We start from the raw sequence: 18,482 nt of genomic DNA, 5'->3' as shown, positions 1-18,482 counted from the left end.
TAATCCCCTTCCTCCCAAAATCTCCCTACCCTCTTGTAAATCCGCGAGGGCGGAACCAGTCAGTCCAGGCTAGTGGAACCAGTAAGCCTTGCCCCGCTCGCAGGGATAAGTATCCCCTAAGAATTGTAGATGCATTGATAAGGATAATGAGACAGACGTCTTCTACAATGGTGACAGCATTTATTAGAGTGGTGACAATTTATTAGAGTGGTTTATTAGATTTATTACAGTTTCAATCCTAATTTATTAGAGTTTGTTGGAATCATTAGTACTCGTAACTCTACGCTAGACCAAGACATCTTCCCCTTTTTATTTTTTCTTGATGATCGTTGCCTCAATGACATTATTTATTAATGTTTTCACTGTCAGTCTCGTTAACTGATTCCACTTTTAATTGTAAATTGTGAGGTGGGAGTCCAGGTAATTTCAATGATTTCAAAAACTCTGTAGGATAGTTGATTACGTCATCCTGGTTTATAACTGTGTCAACTGATTTGAACGAAAACAACTTTCCTGAAAGAAAATTCTAAATGGTCACATTAAGACCATTGACATCTGTATTTTTTGCCGCCAATATTGCTCGTTCACTTAGCCAATTACGGTTATTGAACTGTTAGGTCGTTTCAGGAGAAATATGCTGAATAAGCTTCTCTTTGGAGTCTGCGAAGTAACAGAAATGTGTGAGAATCCTCGAGCAGATTCATCACATTCGCATATGCACGGCTTCGAAAACGCAATTGCACTTTGATCTTGTTGTAGAACCACTGGCATGTTAGTTGTGTCAATCGTAGTGATTTTTTAGTAAGTTTTAAAGTTTTGCACCATCAGTTTTAATTATCCTAATAAAAATCATCGTTTATGAATACGTTGCCACGAATAACTATATTTGTCTGGGTCTTTTTAAGGTTAATTTTTAAACCTACCTCGATTAACGTAGAGTTCTGTGTACTTACCAACTCTTGGGCTTCTTTGAGACTATTGAGTCTTTGGAGACCTTACAAAGGTAGACCACCAATAGAAAGATCACAGATGACGACATAAAAATAATAGCCGGAACAAATTGGAAATATGTTGCTCAGGATAGAGATCGATGGAAGGAGTTGGGAGAGGCCTATGTCCAAAAATGAAAAAATAAAAGGCCAAGAAGAAGAAGATTCTAAAAATACTTGGAGCTCAACTTTCTATTTACTAAATATTCTGTCATAATCTAAATTCCAATTTTAATTTTCACTTAATATTCTAATTCTAAACTAGAATAAACTAAACAAGAATAAACAGGAGAAGTAATGACGAAATAAAGCAAAGAACATCAATAGAAACAGACATACTAACATATATAGAACAAAAAAGACTAAAGTGGTATGGACATGTAAAAAGAACTAGCGACAGCAGATGGATAAAGAGAATAACCGAATGGAGCCCCATAGGAAGGAGGAAAAGAGGACGACCCCGAAAAACCTGGAGGAACGAAGTAGACGACGCCATGAGTAAGAGAGGCCTAAACGATGGAGAATGGAACAACAGAGAGAGATGGAAACGGTTGAGCGAGGGAAGGCAGTGAATACTGTAGAATCCCTGAATATATATATATATATATATATATATATATATATATATATATATATATATATATATGTATATATATATATGTATATATATATATATATATATATATATATATATATATATATATATATATATATATATATATATATATATATATAAGAATAAGAAAAAAGAAGTACTTGTGACTCGTTTGGAACAAATATATAACTGTTTTGGATGGGTTGGAGTCAATAAAAGGGCTATTGGTTAACTATTTTTTTAATCTCGAGCTTTCAACTGTGTTTACAATTATTATCAAGAGCTAAAAAAGACAAAATATCTTACAAGGTTGAACTAATATATATATATATATATATATATATATATATATATATATATTCTAATTCTCTGTATTAAGATCCCATTTTGTTCTAAAACATATATAAATTTCTATGGTCCACACCGAGCGACACGTTATGTGTAATTTGGCACTTCTTGACTTCTGTCATGTCACATCAATTCAATAGAATACTTAAAGCGAATTTCTGTTAATAAATTCATTTATATATTTAAATCTTTTCCTGAGGTGAGTACATTTTATATTTCTTGTTGATCAATTTTTTTTACATATCTCTCCTTTTATATTTTTTTATACATAACCTACACACCATGTGTTTTTCACTTTTTAATTCGTTCGTATATGCATCTTTAAATAAATCATTTTAATTAATCAATTTTAATAATTAGGTTCATTTAATTATCCTTGCCATCAGCTATGTTCTTTAAAAAAATTGTTTTTTTATGACAAGAAAATTTAAAATCTATGCTGTCGCTAATTCAAGGTTTATTATTTTAGTTTTTTGGCCTTAATAAATTTTTCTTGTTTAGCGGAAACAAAAAAAAATTCTTTTCCCACTTGTTGGATGGAACTTCAAGAAGCTTCGTAGTGAACTACACCACACATATGATAACAGATGCAGCAGCATAGCAGATATCCTGTTATCCTGTCAATCACATGAAGCCTTATGTATCAAGTTGAAATTTTTGTAAAGCAGTAGATAGGATCTGCTTTGTTTTTAATTTAATATTAAATATTTCATTATAATATTCTTGTCCAATAAATATGATTAGTTAATATTTTGGTTAACTCATTTTTCAAATTTACATTTTAAGATCAGATGTTTTCACACCTAGATGAAGCCTAAAAATTGGCTTTCAAAGAAAGTTGTGAGTTTTATTGTTATACATTGGCTCCCAACTTTCAGAGGTAGTTATATTGTTACCCATTGGCACCTACCGTTTCGGATTGGTCATTCGGAGGTTACAAAGTCAAAAACTATACAAGCAAGTCAACCTGATGAACAACGAGAAGCGCGAAATGAAATTAAACGGAATCGATGGAATCGAAATCAACAACGTAAAAATGTCGGTTGAATCCCCATCGAGCAGCATGTATCCATATACTCGTAAAAGGTAATGACGACAAGTCACATCGTTTGTCCAGTAAGGTAACGACGCTACCTAGGAAAAAAATCTAAACTACCAACATTTGACATTTCAATCATATTTTGTTTTTCAAACGATACGGTTGATTTATTGCTAATTCATTTTACAAACCGATGATTCCAATATTGTTAATCAGAAATTTTACTATTTCACAGTAATTAATGTTTTCGCAAAATATGGGTTACTGTAATTGTAAGGTAAAATCAATGACGTATAATAAATATTTATTATGTCATTGGGTAAGATAAACATACACTTACTAAAAAAGTAAAATGACCTTTAACAAACGTCAACGTCAACGCCAAAATAAAATAAAATTAAAACTAAAGAAGATTAAATAAAATTAAATAAAAATAAGTAAAGGTAAATAGAATTAAATAAAATTAAATCAAGTTAAACAGAATTACGTAAAATTAAATAATTAAATAAAATTAAGTAAAAGCTATATCTGTAAAAACGCTACTTTTCTGCTTCATTCCCCATCTAAAAGAAAATGCTAAGATAAATTCTGCTCATTTTTTGAGCATTTTGTAGTGAGGGTAAAACAGTTCGTCGGATCGTGACGTAAAATACATCATTGGAAAGGAGAGGGGGTAGAGAATATGTTGAGATAGAAAAAACACACTTTGTGGCATTGCTAAGAGAGCATATTTTCTTTATTATTGGTCCGAATGAAGCGTGTGATACGTTAAATGAAAGGGAAGAATATCATGAATATATTAAGATAGGATAAAATAGAAAAAACAAACAGGGCGACTACTAAAAGAGCACTACACAGTCAGCGGCGGCCGGCCAGGTGAAGTAGGTGAAGGTGAGGTTCACAAAAAAAAATATAATTAAATTGAGACAAATAAATAAAAAATGAAAGCAACATTATTATATCTAAATTCTGAAATCAATTATTTATTCTCTTTTAATTAATCTAAAAATTAAAAAAGACAACTAGCTTTATTAGCGGTACGTACTTGACGGTCAAGTCCTGACCTGTGTCACTAGCCGTGTAGAATTCAGGAATAGGTGAGTGAATATCATTTTTGAAATGCGAAATCCATCTGCATAAGCGTTCACGGTTGCCATGGCAACGTGACGTCAGCCTATCCTTAGTGATAGCTGAGAAAACTGGTGAGTGCAGTTCCGTCTAAAAATATATTATTCGTCTTCACCCAATGTTGGATGTGTATTTTTTATTCCTATTTTTCGGAAATTTCTCTCAGCGACAATATTTTGAAATTTAGTCTATTATATTTATATTTTTTATATAGTATAGTGTATAGTATAGTATTTATTAGTTTAGTTTAGTCACAGTATTAATTTTATTTGTTTAGTGCACTTTATTAATACATTTCTCTGCGGTTTGTTTCGGATTTCGGATATAAAGTGTTCTCGTGGATTTCGTTTGGACAAAAATAATTTGAGACAGACATGAATCCAATTAATGACTTGTTCTTCTTCTTCCTATGCCGTCTCCATTAACGGAGGTTGGCGACCACATTTCTAAAAGTTTCTCTGTCTTTTGCAAAGTGGAATAATTCGTCTACAGTCATGTTTGTCCAGTCTCGAATATTTCGCAGCCATGATTTCCACTTTCTACCTATTCCCTTTCTGTTCAGGTAGTCTCCTGACCTGCAGAAGACTATATTAAATGGTGGCTAAATTAATGACATGGCGTGTAATATATTAGAGACTCCGTTTAGGCTTTGGAAAAATGAAGATAAAAGGGATGTTCTTTTACATGGTCGACCAACCAGTATTTTAAACATTTGCGTCTGATTCAGAGTGGTCGGCTGCAATCAGCATCTGACTCAGAGTGGGCGCCTGAATAGAAACTCACCAACCCGTTTTAGCAGGCGTGGTGTTTTAATCGCCAAAAAACCCTCAATGAAATGTCAAGGTTCAGAACTAAAATACCCCAGGCAAGCAGAACGTATCGTATCTAGTATAAGTGCTCTAAAAAACTGTCTTCAAGTTATTAGGGCCCTAAACTCTTTAAATTTTTTTTAACGAATTTTTAATGAGATTTGGGCGCGAAGTAGGTACCAAAACTCCTTTTGGCTCCGGCAAGCTTTCCTCATCTTCACCACTTTTTTAGGCCACGAGCCGCCGCTGTACACAGTGTCTGCATTATTAATGAACGTATAGTTACATGTCGAGATGTCATAGGGCACTATGGATAAAAACAGTTTAATTAAAAGACAAATTTTGAATTATTGGCTTAAAGAAGGTCTCTGGCTGGGGCTAAAAATTTAATGACTGACTGTAAATGACAGTTGATTCGACAGATGCGAAGGGCAAAGTTACGAGTTCAATTATTATAAAGTGGCAATCGATTACAACTTACAGTAAAGTCGTTGTTTGCCCAGTGACCAAGTCAAATTGACGCTACATATTGGTTTTCGGAAACGAGCCAGATTTTGTTCATTTTTTGACTTTGTTTATAGCGCAGAACGGTCTGCGTTGCATGATTTACTAAGCTCTGAAATATTTCAAATAAAATTATTTTGTCTAGTCCCATTTACCTAATTAAATGATATTATATTCTTGATTTTATTCCAGCTTATTTCCTCGTTTATTTATTGTTGATATCTATAAAGTTAAAATCTTCACCAAAAAGATGATTTTTAAGGTAACGCAATAACGAGAAGAGGATATTTCGAAAACGAAAATTTTTCAGTTTATACTTTATTGATCAGATCTTTATTTATATAGACAATAAATAACGCAGTCATCGGTATTTGCAAACAATTCTGACAGTAATAAAAACATCCCACATTATATTTGTCTAAAGAATTTAAAAGTTTTAAGAAAACGTTTAGTATTCGCGGATACAACTTGGTGTGGTGTCTTGAACGTTGGACTTTTTTTTATTTAATTTTTTTTTATTTGAGGAGTAAACAAATTATTACTTTGCTTAATTATTATCACGCTTGTTAAATCCAGAATACATATTAGCAACATCAAATTTAGATAAGCTTAACAAGTATCAAATATGACAGTCGGCGATACAGTAGTACCGTAAGAAGACCAAAGAGGTTTGCTAAAGGTCCAAGTTTGCCATGGCGACTTTTAAAGGTACGTTCAATGATTTTTCTCACAATTTTCGTTGTTATATGTTTTATAATATATGTTTGAGTTTAATAAATTGCTTGTTTATGTATGTCTACCGTCAAATAATTTATCGTCAGCTGATTTATATAATCTTGACAGTTATATCTAATGGATTTTTTTAAAATTTTTTTAATGCTTGCCATGTAGTCGAGTAAAAAAAAATATATTTTACATTTAATTCTGCATTTTATCTTTCTTATTGACTGTTTTATTTTCATACACCTGCTCCCTCAGTGTTTGTATTATAACTTCACCTCTTTCATGAAAGGCTCTCGCTTCGCTGTCCAACTTGTTGATATATTTTGGGTGATTCTCACTTCTTTAAACAAAGCTCTCTACTTTGTTTAGTTTTTGGGCATTATTTTATAGAGCTATATCTCAAGCATTTAATTATTTTTGTTTCCGATTGTCTAATTGTCCATATTTCCAAGCTGTTCAATCGCAAATGAATTATATATATATATATATATATATATATATATATATATATATATATATATATATATATATATATATATAATAACCCCAGTGTGGGGTTAAACCGCGAATGCTTTCTAGAATCCTATTTCTTAAGTGGATCAGTCTCTTTTGTTTATCTTATCTTCTTGATAATATCTCTCCATTTTTTCCTGTCTCTAGTTCTTCCTCTCCATTCTCTGACTCCTGCCCTTTGGAGGTCTTCTTCAACTTCTTGCAGCCACTTTGATCTCGTTCTTCCCTTTCTCTTTCTTCCTCCTGGATTCCATTCTATCATTGCGTATGTCACTGCCTCATCGCCTGCTCGCCAAATGTTACCTAACCATCTAACTCTGCATTGCAATTCTTCCTTAATCTCTGCATTTGTTCTGCTTCTATATTCATTTTGCTCTGTTCTGATTGGTCCTAGTATGGTTCTCATAATCTTTCTCTCTGCTATTCTTAAGTCTTCTTCATCTTTTTTAACCATCGTCATTGTTTCTTCTGCATATAATAATATTGGATTAATTATGGTATTATAAATGCTCATCTTAGTTTTCTTAGTCAGTGTTTTGCTTTTAAGTAATCTTTTGTTTGCAAAATAAGCTTTATTCGCTGCTAATATTTTTTCTTCAATTTCGGATTTCCTTTCTCCGGATTTACTTATTGTAACTCCTAGGTATTTGAAGTATTCTACTTCTTCAAACTCAGAACTTCCTATTTTGATTTTTTCTTTCATTGGTTTTTTCCCTAATCTTAATATTTTTGTCTTTTCTTGATTTAATCTTAGCCCCATTACCTCCCCTTTCTCTCTTATTTCTTCTAGCATTTCTTTCATTATTTTTCTGTTCTTTGCAATAATAGCAATATCGTCTGCATATGCAATTATTTGACCACCTTTTGTTCTCAGATTTCCTTTATTTATATTTGGTAGTACATATTATAATGCTAGATTAAATAGCGTTGTTGATAAGGCATCTCCTTGTTTCATCCCTTTATTTATACTGAATTCCTCTGTCTCTCCTCTATGCTTATTTTTGTAGTTCTCATTGTCATTTCTATTAATTTTCTGAGTTTATGTGGGATTTTTAATTTTTTAAGTGCTATCATTAATCCGTTCCTTTTAATTGAATCAAATGCCTGTTTGCATCTATTGTAGATCTTCCTTCTGTGAATCCACATTGGTACTGTCCTACTGTCTTCTTTGTGATCTTTGATAACCTCTTTTTTATTATTGATGTCAATATTTTATATGTTGTATTTAGTAACGTTATTCCTCTATAATTTTCACAGATTTGTTGGTCTCCGCAAATGAATTAGTATGATCAAATAGGAATTTTCAACACCTTTCAAACGAAATGTCACTTGCCATAAGGTTCCATTTAAAATTGCGTGGCGCCAAACCATAACGTTGTAAGTGCCCAAAATAAAAGTTTTGAGTAGAGACAAAAAACTGTTTTATTTATAGGTACTTTATACTTTACTCGAATCATAGTAGGCGAAGATATCTGCAAGTTTTTAGTATTTATCATGGATTTAGCTTAATTCATCCAGTTAAAAAATGTTGTAGTATTCACTACTAAGAATGGATTTTTCTTTTCAGCATTAGCAATAATTTCAATGAGGTCTTTTGGTATAAGCCGCTTAGCATGCATTTTTTTCACCTATTTCTTTATAAGTCCTCTGTTTTTACTGCCTTTTCTAATAGTTTTTTTCCATTTCAATGTATTTAAAACACGTTTGCGTACTGACATTTTGCGTAGACTGATTGTAGCAACTGTGGTTGCAATTGATAAGGCACTTACAACGTTATGACTTGCTCTTTCTCAGTACTCAAGGTGGGGGCATCTCAGAGCTTTGGCTTCATGAGTGCACGTAAAGGTCGGCACATACAACGGGTTAATCATATAAAACGTATTTCAGCTCGAGTGGCACTTACAACGTTATGGTTTTACTCCCCTCAATTATGGGTCACAGTGGCTCTGTAACGTCATCGATGATTATTACGTGACCTGTTATGACTAGTTAAGAAGCCTAGGTCCGTTTATTTCCTCCCTCCAAATATTATTATTATAAGTATAACCATTCAAAAATTACGAGAGAGGAGGGGAGTTTTGGCTAGCACTGTATAGTGTAACCAAGGTATTTGAACTTTTTCCCTAACTGTTTCCAATGGTTTACTGTCCACTAATAATTGGACTTAATTATGATATTGTATGCTATAGAGACCATACGTTTTGTTTTGTCAATATTGATGTTTAAGCCAAATTCTTTTCCTATTCTGTCAAAATCATTAAGAAGTTTTTGCACCCACTATTACAATATTACAACTCAAAAATACAAACAGAATTTTTAGTTAGATTATTTCGTACATAAACAAATTAATTGTATGGGCAAACGTTCGGTTATTTTGATAAATGTCGTTTACAATCGGAAACTCAACACATTACAGTTATTTTATTTTTATTCAAAATATAAATAAATTCCCATGAAGATTCAAAAACGATTTTATGACATTTTCTTATACGTCTTCTAAGATTGTTTATATTGTTTACTTAAGGACATATACAAATATTTGTTCATAACGAAAATGTGATTTAAAAAAATATAACTCTGGATTTACGTAATCTTTTAATAGCACAATTGTACTACCTAATTACTCGTAGCTAGTAATAAAAATTTAACATCACGTTCATTTTTGAATTAATCAACATGATAATTTTGGTCCCGGGTTAAATAACATACAGAACTTGAAAAAAAAAATGTGGTTAATAAACGATCTAGATCTAGACTGATCCAATACTAATAAGAATAAATAATACTAATACCTAAGCCGTGATGCAATCATAATAATGAATACCAATTGAGCGTTTCTTTCTATTTCTATTTTTTTTTCCATCAGCTGCCTTATAATGAAAATATCATTTTTTTCTTGATCCGCCTTGCATAAAGCCAAACTGATTGTCGAATACTTCGGTTTCCTCACGTATCCGTCTATCTGTTACTCTATCCTATATTTTCATGGTACATATAACTAAGTAATTTTAGTGAGCATTTGTCCCACTTCCATAACTCTATTAAACCAACCTACTAGCCAACTTATTCCTGTCTATCCTAAAGCTGTTTTGGGACTTCTCTTCCTGTTTCAGCTCGTTTTTTCTACGATTTTGTTCTGAATAAACTTCTCTACACTATCTTTTAGGATCCATCATTCGAATTTTGCTTTTTTTTTTCGTTTGTTGACGTATTGAAATTGCCAAATCTACCTTTATAAAAATGAAAAAATTATTTTGTAATCGTGATATTAGTATACTAAAAATAAGTTGGGTGGATGAAATTACAAATGAAGAGGTAATCTTCTCTTCTTCTTCTTCTTCTAATGGCGCTACAACCCTTTGTGAGTCTTGGCCTGCTTAACAATGTTCTTCCATTCTGCCCTGTCGGATACTTTCCTTCGCCACTGCCTGATGTTCATGGTTTTAAGATCCCTCTCTACGTCGTCTATCCATCTTTTACGGGGCCTTCCTCTTGTTCTGTTTCCTTGGGGCTTCCATCTCTGGACTACTTTTACAGCTCGATTATCTGGCATTCTTTCTAGGTGACCAAGCCAGTTTAGTCTTTGTGATTTTACAAATCTGACAATATCTGCGCTCTGCATTAGTTCATCCAGCTCGTGGTTCATTTTAATTCTCCACGAACTATCGCTGCATTGGGTTGGTCCAAACATCTTCCTTAGTATTTTGCGCTCAAATATTCTCAGTTGATTTTCATCAGTGGTTGAGAGGGTCCACGTTTCACATCCATATGTGACCACTGGTCTAATTACTGTTTTGTAGATTCTCAGCTTAGACTCACGATTCAGTAACTTACTTTTCATTAAGTCTTTGTATGCATAAAAGCACTTATTACCGCTAAGAATCCGTGCTTGTATTTCTTGACTGATGTTGTTGTTGTCATTTATTATTGAGCCTAGGTAGGGAAAAGTGGAGGCATATTTGTAGGTATGGTTGTCTACCTTCAGATTCTCATGTTCATTCGATTTTGTGCATTCCATATATTTTGTTTTGCTTTCATTTATATATAGACCAAACGTAGCAGCTTCTCGTTTCAGTTCTATAACTTTTTCGCTTAATACCCTTTTGTTGCGGCTTATTATGGCAACATCATCCGCATATGCGCATATTTGCATAGATCTTGTATTAATACAGCCGTTTATATCCAGTTTTCTAACAACAGCTTCTAAAGTTAGATTAAAAAGTGTTGTTGATAAGGCATCCCCTTGTCTAACTCCATTTTCAATATCAAAGGCCTGCGTCATATCTCCATCTATTCTCACCATAGCTTTGGAATCCTCCAGAGTCATTCGTATAAGTTTAACCAACTTATTGGGTATCCCTAACATAGATAGTTGCTTTAACATCTTTTGTCGATCTACTCCATCAAACGCCTGTTTGAAATCGATATACAAGTTGTAAATAGGTATGTTATATTCAACACATTTTTCATGTATACCTCTTAACATATGTATTTGGTCTATAGTTGACCTCTTTGGTCTGCTAATGAAGAGGTAATACGCAGAATAAATAACGATCCAGAAGTAATACTGAATATAAAAAAGACAAAACTTGAATACTTAGGCCACCTGATGAGAGGACAAAAGTACACATTCCTACATATAATGCAAGGAAAAATCCAAGGACGCAGAAATCCAGGCCGTAGAAGAATGTCCTGGATGAGAAATTTAAGGGAGTGGTTTGGCTGTACCACTAACGAATTATTCAAAACAGCAGTAAATAAAATTAGAATCGCCCTAATGATATCCAATCTCCGATAGGAGAGGCACTCAAAGAAGAAAGAAGATATTTGTAGTCACAGCAGTGCTTTATCGTGGTGTTATCGACTAATATGTGATCTTTTTGTTCTACTCCAATGCACGGGTATTCATATAGTTTAAATTGTTATAATCTTGAGCCATTATTACTTGATCGTTTGCAAAGTTGAGCGTAGATACCACAGTGTTGGTGAGCGGTACCCCCATTATCCTGCAGTTTTGTTTCCATCTTTTTAAAGCACTTTCGAGGTATATTTTAAATAAAGTGGAGGACAGACAACATCCTTGTTTTAATCCTTTTGATGTTATAAATCCTGTTGTTATGTGTGTCCCTGCTTTTATTTTGTTATTGGTTGGTTGTATAGCACTTTGACGGCTTTTATTAATTATATATTAATATTCGTGCTTTCCATTGATTGCCACACCTTCTTCAGTAGAACGCGGTTGTAAGCTTTCCGTAGGTCGACGAACAACATATGAATCTCTTGATTCAGTGCCATCTTTTTTTCTATTATCTGAGTTAAGGAGAAAATGTGGTCAATAGTGGATCAACCCGTACGAAATCCTGCTTGTTCTTCTGCTTCATAATCTAAGTATTCTCTCTCGATTCGGTTCTTTAAAACCTTTCCATATATACTCATAGATCCGGTTACAGCTATTCCTCGGTAATTTTCACAATTATTTTTATCACTCTTTTTATGTATAGTACTGGAGTATGATCTCTTCCATTCCGTAGGGATTTCGCTTGTGTTTATGCATTCTTGAAATAGTTGTCGAAGACATTTGTACAATTTGTTCGTTCCGTCCTTAAACAATTCTCCGGGTATATCCCCTATTCTCTATTTTCTACCAAAAGTTCTTTGAAATACTCTTTCCAGTCTTCAGGTTTTATGCTCTGTATTAGTTCTTTATTCTTTTCTTTTCTCAATTTTTTATCAGTTTCCAGCTTTCTGTGCTTCTGGTTCCTCCTAGATAAGTATTTATTCGTTGGCAGTTTCTTTCCCAAGACTCGTGCTTCTTAGAGATTTTCCTTCGTACTTGTGCTTGTTTTTCTTTATATTTAAAATCTTTTATTTTAACGTATATCCTCTCTTCTTAAAATAGTTTATTGAGAATAATTTTGTCAACTTTTACATGTAATAAATTGACATACTTAGTAAAATGTTTTACCAGCAAATTGTTTAAATAGAGAAGATGACTAGCAGAGAAGTTCTTCAATTGCATTATACTTTTCTTGATACAACACGAAGAGTGCTTATAAATTTGTTTTAAATTTAATATTGTTCTGAAGTTCTTGTGGCATCTTAATGTAATTTACTATTTTTGTTCGGAATAAGCCATAATTTTAGTTTAAAATTAAGTTTTAAGTCCTTTTGGCTTGGGGAGATTTCAGCAAGAGAGAAAAGTGACTACAAGGATAACTGGCTTGTGGCGGCCAAGCGTTAATAGCAACGTCGCTTTTTGATCCTTCAATGTCTAACTTTTGATCCCAAAATTCGCCAATTGTTGGATTGTTCACCCATAGGCAGGGAACGTGAGCTGAGTTTAGACCGACGTGAGACAGGTTAGTTTTACCCTACTGATAACCCGTCGTTGCCTTAGTAATCCTGCCCAGTACGAGAAGAACCGCAGGTTCGGACATTTGGTTGACGCACTTACTAGAGCGAGTAATGGTGCGAAGCTACCATCCGTGGGTTTACACCTGAATACCTGAAGGCCGTATCCTTTCTACTCAAAGGTGGCAACGATATATCTTGGAGTTCCGAGTGTCGAAAGCTTAAAAAAAATGTGACTTTACTATAGATAAATTCACATTCAGATGGCAGCGTTCCAGAGATAGGCCTGTACTTTCTATATGCCAGAAATAACTACATTGTTGTCAGTTTTTAACCGTACCTACAATCGTACGTTATGGGCCGGCTCCTATAAAAGAATTATAATTTCGGAAATATTTATGAATGTGAAACGGAAAAATACTACATTTTTTTAATTATATAATTTTTTTGTTGGTATTTTAAAAATAGAAAGTTATATTTCGGAAATCTGGTCTTTTCGGAATTATATCTTCTGTTCAAAATTGTTTACAATTCGTGGAAATGAAATAATTATTTGTATAATCCGTTTTTGATCTTAATGTCCTTTTAATGACTCACTTTCTCTACCTGCATTTACAGTTACAGACATTAAAAAATAATTTAGAATTAAAAAAATATACCTATTTATAAATTCAAAATTATTGTCTAATGCCAGCAATTATAAATTCAGGTAAATACTTGAGAGTCATTAAAAGAATTTTCAGTTGATATCAGACGTTTGTGTCGTGTCAGTGTCAAAATGGCCGCGAGTGTAATAAAATTCAAAAACGGTAATTTGTTAAATAGTGAATGCAAAAAATAGTGTTAAATGTTTTTAACTATTTATCAAACAGTAATAATGATAAAAGTGTATCAACAATAGTGCGGGAAGTTTCTGCTATGACTGGAGTCTCTGAGCGAACGATATTCCGATATAGAAGTGAAAGTAAAAATGGTCCACTCGTAACTCCTATAAGAAAAAAAAGAACCGGTTATTTGAATAGTCGTGAGAATAGATATGATGAAGCAACTCGGTCTAGAATAAGACAAGTAGTGCACGGTTTTTTTATGGACAATATTCCTCCAACCCTTGACGTAGTACTAGAAAAAATTAAGCAAATGGAGCATCTTCCGAATTTTTCCAAGAGTACGTTGAGAAGACTATTGCACGACATGGGTTTTATATATGGCAAACAAGGTAGAAATTCAATATTAATAGAAAAACAAGAAATAGTCGCTTGGAGGCGTCACTATCTCCGGGAAATAAAGAAACTGAGGAACGAAGAAGCCAATATCATTTATATGGACGAATCATGGGTTAATACTGGAATAACCAATGGGCAAGTATGGCAAGATACAACAATAAAAAATAGCCGACAGGCTTTCGTAAATGGACTTACCACAGGTTTAAAAACTCCGACCGGAAAAGGACCAAGATTTGTTTTAGTCCATGCAGGAAACAAAGACGGATTTGTTGAAGGTGCTGACATCACTTTTCTTGCCAAAAAAGGTGCTGAAGATTACCATGAAGAGATGGACGGAGATCTATTTGAAAAATGGTTTGAAGAGATGTTAATACCGAATCTCCCAAAAAATAAAAAGAATGTCATTATCTTGGACAATGCATCTTATCACTCTAGGAAATTAAATTTTCCCAAACAATATTGGGTGAAACGTCAAATTAAGGAGTGGCTCTATGAAAAGGACATTTATTTTGAAGAAGATTACTTAAAAAATGAACTTCTGGAAACTGCTAATGTATTTAAAAATATTTATGACAAATACAAAATTGATTGTATTGGTGAAAAATACAGGAATCACAGTGACGAACAATGCCGCGTAGATGTACATATCTTAAGACTTCCGCCTTATCACTGTGAACTGAACCCAATAGAAATGGTGTGGAGTGAAGTGAAACGGTACGTGTCCTCTAAGAATTCAAGTTTCAAACAAAACGACGTTAAAACATTGATTTATGAAGGTTATGATAAAGTACAGAACAATGGACATTGGAAAAATTACGTCAACCATGTTATAAAATTGGAGAATAATTTTTGGACAGTAGACAACATTCAAGATGACATTGAACCTATTAGAATTTCATTAAACGATGACTCTGAAGATGAACTAGATTATGAAAATGAAGATGATTGAAAATTGTTTTTCGGGGGTATTCTTTTCTCAGTAGAGGTAATAAAATATTTAGTTGATCTGGTTGAAATGTAGCACACTTAAATAACTCATTAATCGACATAATTTCAAGTAGTTATATTAGACGTCATTATGCAAAAAATAAAGTTATGAACATTTAATAAATTAGTGCACAATTGAGGCCCCTAGAACACAAGGGGTGTAAGTGCCAAAAACAAAGTTTTGAAAAATCTTTGTTCAAAGTTTATATATAAGATATTATAAGATATAAATTTAAAAACCTAGGTAGCACTTTTTCAGTTTTCAGCATGTTTTCAACGACATGTAATTTTTGATGGTGTTATTGTTGTTAATGTAGAAAGTTTGAAGCCAAAAGTACGTGCCTGTTGTTAGATATCAGTTGCTAAGTGATAAGCAACTGCACTTACACCCTTGTGTTCTAGGGGCCTCAATTAGGGGTTTTTTGCAATTATCTCAGTCATTTGTTTATGTATTTTAATTTACAAACTAAAAATTAAAAAACTGTTTAAGATCTGCAACATTTATTTGAAACATTTTTCCCTAAAATGCACGAGGAACAAAATAGGCAAAAAAATGATTTTTTCCAAACTTCATCTTTCTTTAAAAAATAAACAAAGCAAAATTGGCTGTAATTCTTCAAGGAATTATCATCAGTTATCCCTTATCTACCGTTTAGAACATTAAAAAACCTGTAGAATATTTTTCATATTTTTTTCCCTATTAACTGCGGTATTATGTATAAAAGCATTTTAGGAATTATTACCATTTATTTCATTCACGAATTTTCTATTAACAACTTTAGCTTACCTAAACATATCTTAGTTTACCGTGAGTTTGGCCCTGCTTATTTTACAAAAGTAACAAAACTTACAATGGCAGTAGAATTGGCAACGCTGTTATCCTATATCCGTACACTGCCATCTCAACGTGACTTTATCTATAGGCAATCGCAGTTCGCTACGATTGTCGCACGTGCCCTTATTTCCGTTGAGATTATCGATTTACAGTAGGATCGATTCTTTTCGATGTTGGAACTCGGAATTGTCAGTAGACTTAAATAAACTTAATTTTGAAGTAAAATTGTGGCTTATTCCCAATAAAAATAGTAAATTGTTTTAAATTTTTATAAATTCATTATATTGCTAATAATTTGGGTTTAAGTTTCTCATATTTTATCTTTTTTTCATTTCTCTAATACCTTATTGACGATAGGTATGAATTGACCATCTAATATAAATATGTATTAGCTGAAATGCATAACAGTATTTGGCGAGCTTTTGTTGATTGGGTATACTCAAATTCGCATAGCGTGAAAGGCCGATTTGGGGAATATCTTCGTAAAGTAAGATATAAGTTTGACGATAATGCTCCTCCACATTAATTCTTTGACGAAGCGGAGGAAGCGTATTATTGTAATAATCCCTAATTCCTGAAAATTTCCGGTTCAAGTAATTCGTTTCCGCTTTCTGCTTTGCGTCAGTAAGTCAAAGATATATAATATGTCTCCATATTGATCAGTACGCGAAATTTACATTAAAATTTAAATGAAAATGTCAATGCTAACAAAAATTTCTCATAAGAAATAGATTTATGAAAAGTTATTAAAAAAGATGTGGAGATTCATAAGAAAATAGATATCCTGATATAAGCGTAACATATTACCAAAGATAGAAGGAAGCGTAAATGCCAGCGAGATTAAAGAAACTATAGCACACTCGTCACACAACACAAATAGTAGAGGTAAGGTTAAACGAAGCATTAACAATCCTGGCAAAGGAAGTACGGAAATGAGGTCTAGAAATTAACGAAGAAAAACAAAATATAAAGTCTGCCATAGAAAAATGAATAAGAAGACGAGAGAAATCACGATAGAAAACTACACTTTTAAAAGGTTAACAATTTAAATCATCATCATCATCATTCAATCTTCGCTTATCCACTGCTGGACATAGATCTCCCTCATAATTTTTCATCTATTTCGATCTTAAATGCTTGGGAGTAATTGTGAATGGTAAAAAAATGAGAAGTGGAACGGGTAGGTTCTCTACCACCGTTTAAGTGTAGCTGAATAAATATTCTTTCGGTTGAGTACAAGTAATTAGGTACAAATTACTTCTGAGACTTATGGTATATCATCATTAAGCGGTGGTTCTTTTTTATTGGATTTAAAATACGCCGCTCTTACTCAGTAGAAATGTATTACGTCAAAGTACAAACAGCATATTTTTAAATAATTCGTTAAATAGTTTATACAGTTGCCATTTATTTGTTCTGTGCTTTGGTACAAAAAATATTATGACTTATAGTTGATACGTGACCGGATCGTTCTCCGGCGTTGCTGCTTTCTTCGGCAAGAAGTGAATAAGTCTAAGAATACTGGCAAGCAACAAAACATAATGAAGATACCATAGACTAATGAAGGACAAGAATCTATCCAGAAATACAAAACTGAAAGTATACAGAGTTGTTATCAGACCAGTACATACGCAGCTGACACAATGTGCCTCGCAGATAAAGATGGAGAAAAATTGAGAATATTCGAAAGGAAAATCCTCAGAAGAATTATGGGCCCGATAAGAATGGAAAACGGAGAAATTAAAAGAAGAATGAACCATGAAATAAGAGATATAATTAAGGGAGAAGATATGGTTAGATTTATTAAAGCGTAGATACTGAGACTTAGACCTCTGGGACACATAATTATATAAGGGATCCAGGGATGCGTTAGGTACAAGAGAAGCCTTGTTCGCGGTTCAGGTATTATTTCAAAGGTGCAGAGACGTCAACTGCGATATTTATGTATGCTTTATCGACTACCAGAAAGCTTTCGACAGAATCAAGCACGATAAGCTCATGGATATAGTAAAGGCAACTGATCTGGATAACAAAGACCTTCGAGTAATCAAAAACATATACTACAACCAATTAGCAACCATTCGGGTGAAAGACCAACTACCAGAAGAAGGTGCAATAAAGAGAGGAGTACGACAGGGCTGCATACTCTCTCCCCTATTATTTAACGTCTATTCGGAACACGTCATGAGCCAGGCCTTAGAGCATATCGAAGAGGGTATTCTCATAAATGGTGAGCGCCTGAATAACATCAGATATGCAGACGACATCATCCTCTTTGCAGACAGTTTAGGGTTTACAGACACTAGTAACGCAATTGTGGAGAATCAGTCAAGAATACGGGCTTGATTTTAACATCAAGAAAACAAAGTACATGGTCATCAGTAAGAAGCATATTCCACCTAATCAATTACTGGTAGATCAGCAACAAATACTCCAAG

General features: G+C 33.2%; 2 protein-coding genes across 8 annotated transcripts in view; one reads left to right on the top strand and one right to left on the bottom strand.

Moving 5' to 3' along the window:
• The window catches only part of LOC140436466 (breast cancer anti-estrogen resistance protein 3 homolog), a 293,734-nt gene that overhangs the window by 29,955 nt on the left and 245,297 nt on the right, over positions 1 to 18,482 (bottom strand). The window lies entirely within an intron of this gene.
• The window catches only part of LOC140436467 (aquaporin AQPcic-like), a 31,535-nt gene continuing 18,927 nt past the window's right edge, over positions 5,875 to 18,482 (top strand). The window contains exon 1 of one of the 3 annotated variants that reach the window (XM_072525312.1): positions 5,875 to 6,120. In XM_072525312.1, the coding sequence (XP_072381413.1) occupies positions 6,105 to 6,120 (16 nt within the window). In that variant the 5' untranslated portion in view covers positions 5,875 to 6,104. The remainder of the gene's footprint in view (positions 6,121 to 18,482) is intronic. The other 2 variants (XM_072525310.1, XM_072525311.1) reach the window with 2 other exon arrangements.

The sequence above is a fragment of the Diabrotica undecimpunctata genome, chromosome 3 (genome assembly GCF_040954645.1).
Source record: "Diabrotica undecimpunctata isolate CICGRU chromosome 3, icDiaUnde3, whole genome shotgun sequence".
Lineage (NCBI taxonomy): Eukaryota > Metazoa > Arthropoda > Insecta > Coleoptera > Chrysomelidae > Diabrotica > Diabrotica undecimpunctata.
Note: the sequence above shows the minus strand (reverse complement) of the source record. Positions and strands in the feature narration are given on the sequence as shown.